The sequence below is a fragment of the Buteo buteo genome, chromosome Z (assembly GCF_964188355.1).
Source record: "Buteo buteo chromosome Z, bButBut1.hap1.1, whole genome shotgun sequence".
Taxonomy (NCBI): Eukaryota; Metazoa; Chordata; class Aves; order Accipitriformes; family Accipitridae; genus Buteo; species Buteo buteo.
Window position 1 is genome coordinate 14454892 of NC_134204.1, and position 13719 is coordinate 14468610.

At 35.7% G+C, this 13719-nt stretch overlaps 1 protein-coding gene across 1 annotated transcript in view; it reads right to left on the minus strand.

The window, feature by feature from the left end:
• The window catches only part of CPLANE1 (ciliogenesis and planar polarity effector complex subunit 1), a 61032-nt gene that overhangs the window by 45902 nt on the left and 1411 nt on the right, over positions 1–13719 (minus strand). The window contains exons 3-13 of the mRNA XM_075019913.1: positions 13107–13242; positions 12799–12918; positions 11702–11928; positions 11249–11355; positions 9417–9573; positions 8526–8629; positions 8174–8356; positions 6443–6692; positions 5103–5255; positions 3442–4202; positions 988–1172 (exon numbers count right to left, since the gene is read on the minus strand). Of these exons, the coding sequence (XP_074876014.1) occupies positions 988–1172; positions 3442–4202; positions 5103–5255; positions 6443–6692; positions 8174–8356; positions 8526–8629; positions 9417–9573; positions 11249–11355; positions 11702–11928; positions 12799–12918; positions 13107–13242 (2383 nt within the window). The remainder of the gene's footprint in view (positions 1–987; positions 1173–3441; positions 4203–5102; positions 5256–6442; positions 6693–8173; positions 8357–8525; positions 8630–9416; positions 9574–11248; positions 11356–11701; positions 11929–12798; positions 12919–13106; positions 13243–13719) is intronic.

The following is a 13719-nucleotide window of genomic DNA, read 5'->3' on the forward strand; positions in this document are numbered from 1 at the left end:
ACAACATGCTCATGTCCACAGTGACCACATGGAGTGAACAGCATTTCTACACAGAAATCCAGTATGAGATACATTGTCATACCCATCTACTTCAGAGGAAATAACACAGTACAAATGAGATGAGAATTCAGATCCTGCATTCAGATTCTCTAGGACATTCTTCAAAGCAAACTGAAGTCAATATAGAGTTTTTGTTTAGCTCAACAGCTCTAAAGATTACAATACAATCTACGGGTGTACCGGGGCATGAAGCATTTAAGAGAGAGTCCTGATCAGAATTTTAAGGAAAGTCCCACTATTGACTTTTTCTAAATCTGTTGGTATCCTGGTTTTGGCTGGGATAGAGTTAATTTTCTCCTTCGTAGTGTGTTTTGGATTTAGTGCAAGAACAATGTTGATAGCAACAACTAAAACATCAGTGTGTTAAGTAGTGCTTATCCCGAGTTAAGGATTTTTCAGTTTCCCATATTCTACCAGCAAGCTGGTGTACAAGAAGCTGGAAGGGAGCATGGCCAAGTTAGCTGACCTGAACTAGCCAAAGGGATATTCCATATCATAGGATGTCATGCTCCTCCAGTATATAAACTGGGGGGAGTTGGCCAGAAGGGGTAGATCACTGCTCAGGCATCAGTCAGCGGGTGGTGAGCAACTGCATTGTGCATCCCTTGTCTCTTCTTGGGTTTTATTTCTATTTTTTTGTTATATCCCTTTTCATTACTATTATTATTTATTATTGTATTTTATTTTACTTCAGTTATTAAACTGTTCTTATCTCAACCCTCGAGTTTTACTTCTTTTTTTCGATTCTCCTCCCTATCCCACTGTGAGAGGGAAGGAATGAGCAAGCAGCTGCATCGTGCTTAGTTGCTGGCTGGAGTTAAGCCACAACGGGTGGTCAGTTATTGTCATTAAGTTGAACCTAATTTTCCTAGTATTCAGTTAACCATGCAACTACCTAACATTTGTAGTTCTTTCCAAAGTACTAACCAGATATGGAATTAATCTTCAAATGTTGTTCTAAGGTCACTCCTGAAGACTGGAGGGTCGCTTGTATGTGACTGAAAAGTGATGAGACAACAGACTGTTCTTCTGCATTCTTGTTCACTTTTCTGTTCAGCTGCATCTGATACCAAACCACTTTCTTATACAGTAATTGCCATAGTACCATCAACCTGTAGTTCAAGAAGTATAATAATATGAAAATCATTAAAATTTAACAAAGTTGCTTACATCAGTTTCTTATTTTCTTATATTTTGCATTATATATCTGAAAACTAAATTATATTTTGTGTTAACAACTACATTCTTGACTTCAACGAGGGGGAAAAAATGAAACATTTTTTGCCTTAGTTTTGGTTTTTGACCAACCAACATTGATTTCTCTGAATTTGCATAAATGCAGCAATGTACTTCATCACCCAACCACCCCTCAAGTTAATCCCTTGCTATCTAAACAATGGGGAAATGAAATAACCTAGATAAACCTCAAAACAGGTATCAGTGTCTTTATAAACAAGACTGATTAAAAAATACAGTGAAAGCATAACTCAGAAAAGCAAAGACAGGGAAACAAAAGACTGCAGAGCATGTTTTTAGGGCTGGCAAGTCCCTGCCGCCCAGCACAGTACTATTAGATGTACCAGCTCAGATATGTAATAAGCTTGCCAATACAAACAAGTATACATTGCCAGGGACTTGAAAAAGCTTGCACAAAACTGCAACATATCTGCATCTTCTTCTCTAGCACTACTGCTTCCATTATCAATACATACAGGGTCAGTCATATGCACAGTGCTCAGTAAGTGAAGCAGAATTAATCAATCAAAAACATGGGTTATCTTCTCCAAAGAAGAAATTTCACCAAAAATGAAATTTGCCACCAAATTTGCAATAAACACAGTAATATATTTAAGCTTATTGAAGAAATACATTTTACTATAGTAAGATTAAATTTGTGAGTTATAATGCTTCTTAGGTTCTAAATCTCTGGAAATGAACAGCTTGCTTGTATGATTAACACACTTGGACTCATGTGACTTCTGCAGTAGAGAAATACTCCAGCAGTAATCATATACTTTCCCAATAGCTGGATAGCACACTTTGGTTTAAGCTTCTTTCAAGTTTATGTGTTCTTCAAAGACGAAATAGCTCTGATAGTTTGTTAAATTTCCACACACTGGGGTTTTTCTTACTGATCCGGGAAACCACATCCATAATCAAGTGCAAACTTTGCTGAGTAAGTTGACATTGTAGATATATTGTGTGTGAGCAGCATCTTGGCTCCATTGAGTTTGGAAATGCTACATGGGAAGGAGTGGAATGGGCAAGAGGCAGTAAAAGTTTCTTGAGCTGCAATACCTGGATTGATGCTGCACTACCAGACCTGGTGTGAGCTGTTAATCCACCAGTTATTTCTGAACCAATTGGTAGTAATTAGTTAAGTCACCCTAACTGAACTATATTCAACTATAGGTCTGAGCCCTAACCTGCATGCTTTTCTCCAGACTAAACAGCCCCAGCTCCCTCAGCTGCTCCTCACAAGACTTGTGCTCCAGGCCCCTCACCAACTTGGTTGCCCTTCTCTGGACACACTCCAGCACCTCCATGTCTTTCCTGTAGTGAGGGGCCCAAAACTGAACACAGCACTCGAGGGGCGGCCTCACCAGTGCCGAGTACAGGTGAACAATCACCTCCCTGCTCCTGCTGGCCACACTATTTCTGATGCAGGCCAGGATGCCGTTGGCATTCTTGGCTCACGCTGCCAGCTCATACTCAGCTGGTTGTCAACCAACACCCCCAGGTCCTTTTCTGCCGGGCAGCTTTCTAGCCATTCCTCCCCAAGCCTGTAGCATTGCATGGAGTTGTGACTCAGGTGTAGGACCCTGCACTTGGCCTTGTTAAATCACATACAATTGGCCTTGGCCCATCGATCCAGCCTGTCCAGATCCCTCTGTAGACCCTTCCTACCCTCGAGCAGATCAACCCTCCCTCCCAACTTGGTGTCATCTGCAAACTTACTGAGGGTGCACTTGATCCCCTCGTCCAGATCACTGATAAAGATATTAAACAGAACAGGGCCCAAAACCAAGCCCTGGGGAACACCACTTGTGACCCGCCACCAACTGGATTTCACCCCATTCACCACAACCCTCTGGGCTCGTCCATCCATCCAGTTTTTCACCCAGCAAAGAGTACACTTGTCCAAGCCGTAAGCAGACAGTTTCTCCAGGAAAATGCTGTGGGAAATGGTGTCAAAGGCTTTACTAAAGTCTAGGTAGACAACAACCGCAGCCTTTCCCTCATCCACTAAGCAGGTCACCTCATCATAGAAGGAGATCAGGTTGGTCAAGCAGGACCTGCCTTTCATAAACCCATGCTGACCAGGCCTGATTGCCTGGCTGTCCTGTATTTTTTTTTTCCCCATGCAAAGACCATTCATACCTTTTTTCTGTTTTTGCATCATGGTTTACTGCTCGAGGAGGCTCTCTAAGGAGAGAATTCAGTGAACTGAACTGTTGAGTAGTACTCTCATCAAGAGCTAGGAAAATAGGCACAACAAGGGAGTCAAGTTCCACAAGACTGTTACCATGGGGAGATGCAAAAAAATTTTCATACTGTAGTATGCACATGCTACTTAGAGTGTGTGAAGCCATCTTCAAAACATAGAAGCATGCCAAAAGGTTTTTTGAGAACAACTGATCTTGTTGCTGTATGAGCATCAGTTTTAAAGTTTGTAATGTCAGTTTTGCCACGTGCACAGTCAGACTGGCTCTTGAATGCCAGTACAAGACAGTTAAATACTGCTGAAAATATTTTAGGACATAATGCATCCAGTGAGTATTCTTCAGAGACTTGTTTAAAGATGCATCCTGGTTTAGCAAAGAATATTTCACAAACTGAAGAATGTTGAAAAAATGGATAATGCAGTTCACTGTGTAATTCAGCAATGTATCTTTCTCTTCCATATTTTTTGAAATCCCTATCTGCCATGCAGCAAGGAGGTTCTTCTGAATGAAATACAGTTCCACTGATAATTTATCTTTCTCTTCAGTACTGTCTTTTGCATGGATAGTATCAAACATTGATGCAAATTCTAAGTGGCCTTGATCAGCTTTAACAACAAATGAATGGATTCTTTGGCTACAAAAGCTGGAAGGCCTATTGCAAAACTGCTTTTCGTCATGCGATTCTTCTTCATAATCCTAAATCAGACAAAAAAACAACCATCAAAAACAACAGTTTAATTCAACTCTGGTGAGAGAGAGCATAGTCTGCAAGGACTCACCGTCTCACAAATGAATTCTTTATGCTTAATTAACTTGCTTAATTGCTAGTAAGTTTAATGCACAGCACTTTCATCTAGGCCTCAAATTAAATGTGGCTATCTGGAATAGTTGTGCAGACAGAAATTGTCTAACAACAACAACAAAAATACGCTGTAAACACAGCAGTATTTTTTATAGCAGAATGTAAAACTCTGTCCTTTATTAAGCCCAGAGCATGAGGAAGAGTTTTTGCCAGATACCTGCAAGATATAAAAGCCATTCAACAAAAGCTCAAAACCTTCAAAGAACAAATCAAAAACCAAAAGCGTGAAATGGAGTTCGGAAAGGCTGCACAGTAACTTTGATCACAGGGCCATCCTTCCAAAAGACATGTACAAATTTTGGAATTGATGGAAGAATCCTCTAAAACTGAGGATAAATATCTTTTTTACTACAGATAATAATATTGTACTTATTATTAATACAGTTTACAGTCCCAGTATATTTAGTAGTGTAATGTTATTTTTATTATAAAGTGAAGCTAAAGTATAAAACTACAATAAACTGATATATATGTTGATTAGTATTTTTCAAAAAGTTAATGCACTGCTGAAAGAAATATGTTTGAAAATAATAATCAAGTATCAGCTGAGAAAAATAACCATATTCCTCACACATATGAAGAAAATGAGAATTTAACCGAAACCAAATTACTTCAAATATACCTAGTAAGAGCAAACATGCCTATATTATTTGAAAAAAATTATTCTGTACATTTAGAATACCTTAAAATTCAATCATGTGCATAATTATAAATGGAAAAATGCTATTAAGTACCAGTAAATCCATGCTTTTCTCAGTCATTTCTGTTGTGTCCTCCTCCAGGAATTTCGGAATGGTGGAAAAGATGCAACTTTGGTTTTGAGTGTGTTTTAAAAGACTAGCTTTTAAAGACAACAGTGATTGTAAAGACAGAGGTCTCCCTTTAGACTAAAAGAAATAACAATAATGAAAACCATATTATTATCTGCCTCCAGCAAGATCAAACCAGACACTTTCTAAACAAACAAGGAAATTGGTCACTTCTGTAAAAAGTTTCAGTTTAAAAGTCCCAGACAGAAAGGGAGAACAGGCAAGCAGGCGTACATTGGACAGAAACAATAATTTGACCATGCTTCAGGAATGCAGAGTTTTCTCAGCACGAGACAACTTCACTTTGCTTCATGCTGAAAGAATCTGCTTTCTTGATCCCTGAAATGATCCTACAGGTTTGCCAGTATGTAGGGCTTTCTTGCTTTCTGGCTAGTAACATATCTCTTCAAATCCTCAAATCCTTGCCCACTCTTCTAGTTTATGCATGAATACCATCATAACTCACTTCTCCAAAAATCCAAAACACAAACTGAACTGGAAGAGAAGTTGCATTAGATCAGCAAATGCAAAATTGCTGAACTTGGTATCTATTATATCTTACGTGGTTGGCAACAGTTGCAGGACCTCTTCCTTCAAAGACTTTCCTTCTCCCAGACTTAATTTAGAAGTGACAGAAAAACAAACAAAAATGCTTTAAGAAAGCTTTAATTCACAGCCTGAATTGAGGACCAAGTGAACACATGCACACAGCACCACTGGGACTGTTGCTGACTGTTCTAAAACAGCAACAGCCTAAGATAGAGAGGTCTTACAGAATCCTTTCTGCATCATTCTGAAAGGATGAGTTGGTCAGAGTAGCATAATACCTGTCAATGCTCTGAACCAACTCTATGGATACAGAAATCCCTATTTCTTTCACAGTTCTAGAAAGCATTATAGTCACAGTTAAGACTGTCCCCTTTACTATATTTACTAAAATTTCATATAGTAAATTTCATATAGTAAATTTCATATAGTAAATTTCATATAGTAAATTTCATATAGTAAATTTCATATAGTAAATTTCATATATTTACTATATTTTACTGAAATGTTACCCAGACTTCAAAGGAATAACATTTCAGAGAAAACTGTGTATCCATTGTTTTCTAGATCAACACTGTTCTCAAAACAATTTTATAATTTAAAGGAATTTGCACAATTATCATGGTAAACTAAATTGAGGTATTCAGTTTAAAAATTCGGCATTTTTTATACACACAAAATTTTTTACTTAAAGCCTGCAAAATAATTCATAACCCTACCTCGGAGTCCAGCAAATTCTGACGGATATTTTCAAGCCGTTGGGTTGAATCAAGCAAAAGGGATCTTATAAATCCTGATGGTGAAAGGTTGTTAGGAAATCTAAGCACTGTTATCATGTATCCATCAGAGACAATGAGGTAGGGTAATCTTGAATGTGAAGCAACAGAGAATCTCTGTCTCATAAGGTCACTTTCAGAAGCTGAAGAACCAAGAGACTGACTAGAGTCTTGACAAAAAGAGTGCTGCTGTCTAAAATAAAAATACACCAAAACATAAGAAGCAACTATCATAGGTAATAATCATGAACAGAATAGAAAAGTAACTTATGAACATTTAATACCGCTCATGCTACTGTCCCAATAGGTCCATTCAGAATTATAAGGAAGTGTCTAGATTTCTGCAGGATGAGCACTGTGTATAACACTATTTACGCTTGCAAGACATGACTATATTGCTGCAGTTGCAACTTTTTTAATTTAAAGAAAAATAAAACCAGCTTTCAGTATTCTCTTATTATTTCATTAATAAGTATTATAAGTATTTTTTTCTCAATTTGACTTTAAATTTCTCTATCACTTTCTTATCTAGCTCTTATTGTCTATGACAAGTGCTTGAAGATGAAATTCTAAGTAGCTTCTAATAAAGTCATGTACGAAAAACCAAAAAATCCCTCAAGATCTGAATCTTAGTATTTCAGAATCAATTCAGACATTCAACAGAAATATTTTATATCAACACACAACTCTTCTTATACAAAAAAGGTTTTACAAAGCCCTTTCTTATAAAGAAATTGCTCGTCACTGAGTTCCAGAAAGCTGTGTTGTGCATGTATTCTTATATTAGCCCCATAATACTTTGAAATAATGTGTAAAATTACTGCAATTTTTTTATTTCTTAATAGTCCAGAAGTTACTAGATTATTTGAAAACAAAGTAGCTGCATATATTCAATAAATAAACATAGTTAAGGTATTTTAATATATTTTAGTATCTGATTTTTCAACCAAACAGTGTAAGAAGGTATTATAATGCTTTGAATGTTTTCATGAGATGTTACATTTACACACTACACTTGGCTTCAGTCACTCAGAATTAATAGGATTTTTTTTTTTTAAATTAAGAGTTTAGATTCTATTTTGTTTCCTCTAGTTATTCCAGCTGTGTTACTTTTTGTAACTTTCAACTTATGCTAAAAAGTGTTATCAGAGATCCTTCTAATCCCCCATGCACCCAGCAGCATAAATTCAAAATTTAGATCTGGAAAGATCAGACCCCCAAAAAACATTTACAAAGCTAACTAGTTTTTGTCCATGCAAATATATTATTTACAAGATCTGATTTGGAAGTGTGATATACAATATTATAGGTAAAAATAAACAGTGAGCAGAGAAATACCACTGGATTAAAATAAATCTGCACTTTTAGTACTTCTGTAAGGTTAAAAATAGCTTGTTATTATGATGTAAGAAGAAATTAATTACTACTAAATACAAACACTTTTAAAAAACCAAATCACTTAATGTATACTTACATTGTCATAATGCCAATTTTCATCATGACAAACCCATTATAAGAAATAGAACTACGAACAAGAAACAGATATTGAGAAGACACAATAAAAGCAAAAAAGTTAATTTGAAAGATGAAGTTTATGTAAAATAGTAAAAAAAATGTTAGAAAGTAAGATATATCATATGACAAAAAAATATAAATATTTTCAAACCCTTTTACCTGTATGTTATTAGTGGATGAAATGGAATAAACTCTGCTGGTCCAAATTCTACAGAGCAGCCAGAAGTAATCATGGTCAGTAATTCGCCCATACATGTCAATAAAATCAACGATCCACGTTTTAACATGCAAGCCAGGAAAAGACTATCAGGAGTCCAACTCATATCGCCAACCCAGTAAGATCTAAATTGGGCAGGGAAAAATATTTTCTCTGTTAAATCACTGTATCGAAAGGTTAGGGTAGTTAAAAAACAAACAAACAAACAAACCCAACAGAAAAAAACCTCCCCAAATCCACAACACAAAACCAAAAATATCCACAACAGCAGCAGAAAAAGCATCAATTACTGACCTGACAAACTTGGATGGGACCGTGTTATTCTTGCTGCTACAACCTTTAAGGCTACCCGAAATAGTTACAAAATTCAATGTGTTTAAAAACAAAATCTGAGTTGCCTAGAAAGAAAATGTAAAGAAAACATAAATGTTTTTATCAAAATGTCATTACTGTAAAAAACAATTTCTATTTGCAAGTTATGCCTTACATTTGATGTACTGGAAACCTTATTATACATGAAAGTGACATTGCACTTCAGTATTTATTACTATTTAGAGTATTTATTAATTTCTATACTTATTTCTATATCTGAAAAATAAAGATTATTATATTCTCAATATATAATTCAACATTCCTTTCAACGTAACGTTGTCTAAAACCCTGAAAATAAGTTAAGATCACTATTCTCCAGCCTTATGGTGAGTAACAACTGGAGTTTTGAAGGACTGCATCATCCCATCCTAGCACACTAAATAAGCTGGTCCATATTCCCTTTCATCATTAGCACTAAAAACTGCATTAAGATTTGGCCACTGAGTTGTTAGAAGGAATAACATTATGAAGTGGGAACATAACCTACAGCACATGCTCAGCTGAGGCCTGACTGAGAATCATATGGAATCTTTGCAGATACAGTACACTAACTGAAATTAATTTCTTTATTCTTGTATTTCTTGGAGATTAGAAGTGACAGAGGAGCTTACGTGGATTTCTTAAGACAGCAGCATTCCAAAAATTGCAAGTTGTGGCAGAATTTTTTAGTTATGGATAACAATGTGAACATAATCACATGTATCAATAAGAACGCTGAAAAATCACTCCTAAAAAATGTGTTATTAAATCCTTGTTACCACTTCCTTCAAACTGAACTAGTATCTTAAATTACGTACTGTCTATCATTCATACCTTTGGATCAGTTTGATTAACAGCTACTGCAAGTAGAAGTCCATCTCTTGCAAATGCACACAGCAAAGCTCCTTTTGACTTCACAGACACACACTGAGGAGCCAAATTATCAAGAGAACAAGTCTGCTGTACCCAGTGGATCTGGTATGGCAAAGAACTGAATACCAAAAGACAACAAAACCAAGACGTTACTTGCTGAATGGGATGATTCATATATAGTAACAAACCATGCAAGACAAAAAAAAGATAAAGCATGAACAATAAAAAAAAAATATCTATTTTTCTTCAAAAACCTTACAAATGAAAAATATTTTGTATTTATACAAGCTTAAAATTATGTCTGAACACTAAGAATTATTTTTTGGGACAGGAATTCGGGCTATATGTATAGGCCGTGCAAATAAATATAGATGCATGCCATATAATTAAGGCACTTGCATTCTAGCCAGAAACAGCTTCCGCAGACAGCGTAACGTCATCCAACACAGGAATACTCAGAATTCAAAAATGAAAATCAACAGTATACTGCTCTGAACAAAGAAGTTGTGGATGCCCCATCACTGGAAATGTTTGAAGTCAGATTGGATTGGGCTTCCAGCAACCTGATCTAGTGAAAGTTGTTCCTGCCCATGGCAGGGGAGTTGGACTAGATGATCTTTAAGGGTCCCTTCCAACCCAAACCATTCCATGATCCTAAAAAGATTGAAAACATGACAGAAAACACAAGAGAGATTCCACTTGGAAGCATGCCACCTAACAGACAAAAAATAAAGCATTAACATGAAAAAAATGAATTAAACAACAGTAAGCAATGAAATTGAGAGATAGCTGACATAAAGAAGTTAAGAGTAACATGGCTGAGAAACGTGGTTACAATTTCAGGCTGAAAGTACTATGATATATATAAGCACTTCTACACTGGGAATGTTATACTTTATTTCATTTTTTATATTACCGGAAAGGCATTACCATGCTGCTGACAAACTGAGTGAAGAGTGATGCTGCTTAGTAGGGCAAGGAGGACATCATTACTAAGTTAGTATCAAAAGGGCATCATTTAACAAAAGCAGTTGTACCACGTCAAGCGTAGGGCAAAATTTTAACAAGTTACTTAAGTTATACCTGCAGAGTACATATCCGTTTAAACTCATACATACATGTATCTCACTTAAGAAAAGGTATGGACTACACATGTACTCAGGATTATTATTCAACTGCATTTTTAAGTGATTGTATCAGTAAAACTATTTCAGTACATGGTCCCAGCACAGACAAAGAAACGCACACACCCTCTTACACAGCCTACACACAAGAAATGAAAAGGGGAAGAGAAAACAAAATATACAAATATGCATAATAAAGAAAAGAAAGAGGTATTCAGAGCATTCATGGCTGCACAGCGTGCACTAGTAATATAAGAAAAACTAGAAAAGGAAGCTCTATCAGCATGACATAAAAAACTCCCTGACACTAACACACACATGTGTAAAGACATGTATATGTATATACAGCCACCCACACATAGTGATAAATACACCCAGTTTTACTTAGGTATACGTTAATAATGAAGTATGGAATACATACATAAATGTTACCGTAACCACATTTAAATACTTGAAAACGACCACATATGGATCCTATACATGCACATATAATGTGTGACGCTATGAACATACATATCCAAACATAAGTAAGTGCTTGTAACTACAGGCTAATTGGACATCAATGTAAATGTACTCAGCTGCAGCTCCGAATCCCAGCTCTAAAGCACTTTGTAATAAAAAAAAAATTTCCGCTTAAGCTAATGTAACTTCAGATATCTTTGAACTTACCTAACATATTTAAAGCTATTTTCATGCCATCGAAGAATCAGAAATGTCAGCACCAAACATTCTCCAGAGTAAAACACAAAAGAGCACAAACAGCAATCACCCAGTACCTGTGGAAAAAAAGCCACAACCAAAACCAGAACAAACCCAAAAACCTGGTTACACACAATTTTCTCTTTAATTATTTATACATTTAGATCAATAGCTATTACAATTCAGATTAAATAACAGTGTTGTCACTCAGAAATATAACGGCTGGCAAGAATATTACTGGACCAGATAAAATTTGATCTGATCCAGTACAGCTGTTCTTATGTTGTCATTAAATCTAATATGAACTGAACAATTAGCCTACATGCAACACCAAAGAGGCAGACATCGCTCTCAAAATTCACTGTAGCCTCTGTGGCTCTAATTTACTTAAGAAATTAAAAAATTGATTTAGGGCTTTTTTACCTCATTTTGTATGAAAGCAGCATGCACTCCAATTTCTTTTTCTTCAGTAGAAGGCAACATGACTGATTCATCAGGCAAAATTTGCATCCAACGCCCAGAAGAATTTTTATAAGAGGATGTCTTTTCATGTTCTGTGCTCTCCCACAAAAAGACACATGCCGTAGGAGTAGTTAATAATGCCTTTCTGCCATCTCCAGATACATACAAGTACAATCTCATTAAACACTCTGGGAAAAAAAACCAACAAACACAACAATGTGCCAGAATAGTTTCTGCTCCTCTGTTAGATTTAGATTTAAAAAGAAAAGAGAAAGGGAATTTCTTTTATTCTCTATCACAAGAAATCCAAGCTGCCACCTTAAGTATCTTAACTATTTCCAGCATCATCACCAATAGCAGACCTTGGGCAGCAGTAATGTCAGATGGGACACCCGCTTTTATACATTTTATGAATTATCTTTCCCACGAGAGTCAACCATTAGAGTTGCTTCCTGAGATTGTTTTTCTTGAAATCCATCTTTCACGAAAACTATTAACAAATGCCTAAGTGCTCTACTAACTATTACCTTCAGCTCCTAAATGCACTACTGATCCTCCCTGAAATGACCGAACTGCTTGTACAATACTTCACTTTACAACGTGGTATCAGTGAGGTTTCTCAATACATGACAATATTTGATACTTAAGTTTGCAAATGCGTGCCTTTACATTATTTTATCCAGTTAGCATTTGTCATGAAAACCCATCTACAGAATAAACTTCAAATTATGCGTATAGGGTTTACATCAGAGGTACATCTGCTCTAAGGTATTGATAACCTAGTAAGGAATGTTTTTCTACAGTTAAAAACTAACCATTAAAAAATAAAATATTTATTGTATTTAAAAATGAATTACTATTTACAGGAGATTACTAAATGAAACAAGTTGTACCATGCAAGTGACAAAAAGGACATTTTTCAAAGTTTAACTACCTCACAAATTATACAAATGCAAAACTGTGAGAATATAGCTTTTACTTGTGCAGTAACACTTACAAAAGGAAAACTACTTTTGCTCTATTCCGTTTTTCAAAAGACTAATTGAAAAAAAACCTACCTTGTGCTGCTGCAACTACTTTCCTAGACTCTTCGATCGCTGGCACAGTTTTCAAGCAGTCCTGATCTTTATTCCAAAGGAACAGCTCTCCTGTTGTAAGTATTCCTGCCAACCAAGCACCTGTGTTCATCAGGGGAGAGATGTTTTGAAGGATGTTATTGTGAAGTATATAAAATTACTTCCCTTCCAATGTAGCCACAGTTCTAAAGCTGACAGTGAACTGACAGATCCTTTAGATATTCTATCTTTCTAAACTGTTAGAACTACAAATAAAATGAGTTTATAATCCATAAAGTGTTATACTTAACCATTTCTTGATGTTGTTAAAACAACTACATTTTTCAATAGTGACTGCAGCCGAGGGATCTTCCTCTTTGTCTTCCCTGATGCCAGGTTAATTTCATTTATACGTTTATCATCTAGGAGAAAAATAGCCTCTTTTTCCTGTTGAACAAAAAAGAAGCATTTAATTTTTTAAAATGTTATTTTCTATGTAGGCTTGCAAAATAATGCAGAGATAAAAAATGTTAGGGAAAAATAATTAGAAAAACAAAAAAAAGAAAACATGTTACAGCTGCAATTACCATCTTAACTTCATTCTTTGGCATATTTGTTTTACAGTACAACATCATATCTAGCATCCACCTACACTGATGATGAATTTGGTTCACAGGTTTCAAACTATCAAACTAATTTTACAATCATTATTAAAAAGCTCTTTGAAACATCTCAACTGAACTACCTGCCAACAAATGACAACACAACAACAAATAAGACTCTAGTTATTTCGTCTTGTAGTGTTGAATTTAGTGAGATTTTTGCCAGTGATTTCAACAGAAGAAGGAATTGGCCTTAAAAGGTTACCTACTTAAATCATACATCAGAAAAGAAGGAAAAAAAAATTTAGTCTCATTATATCAA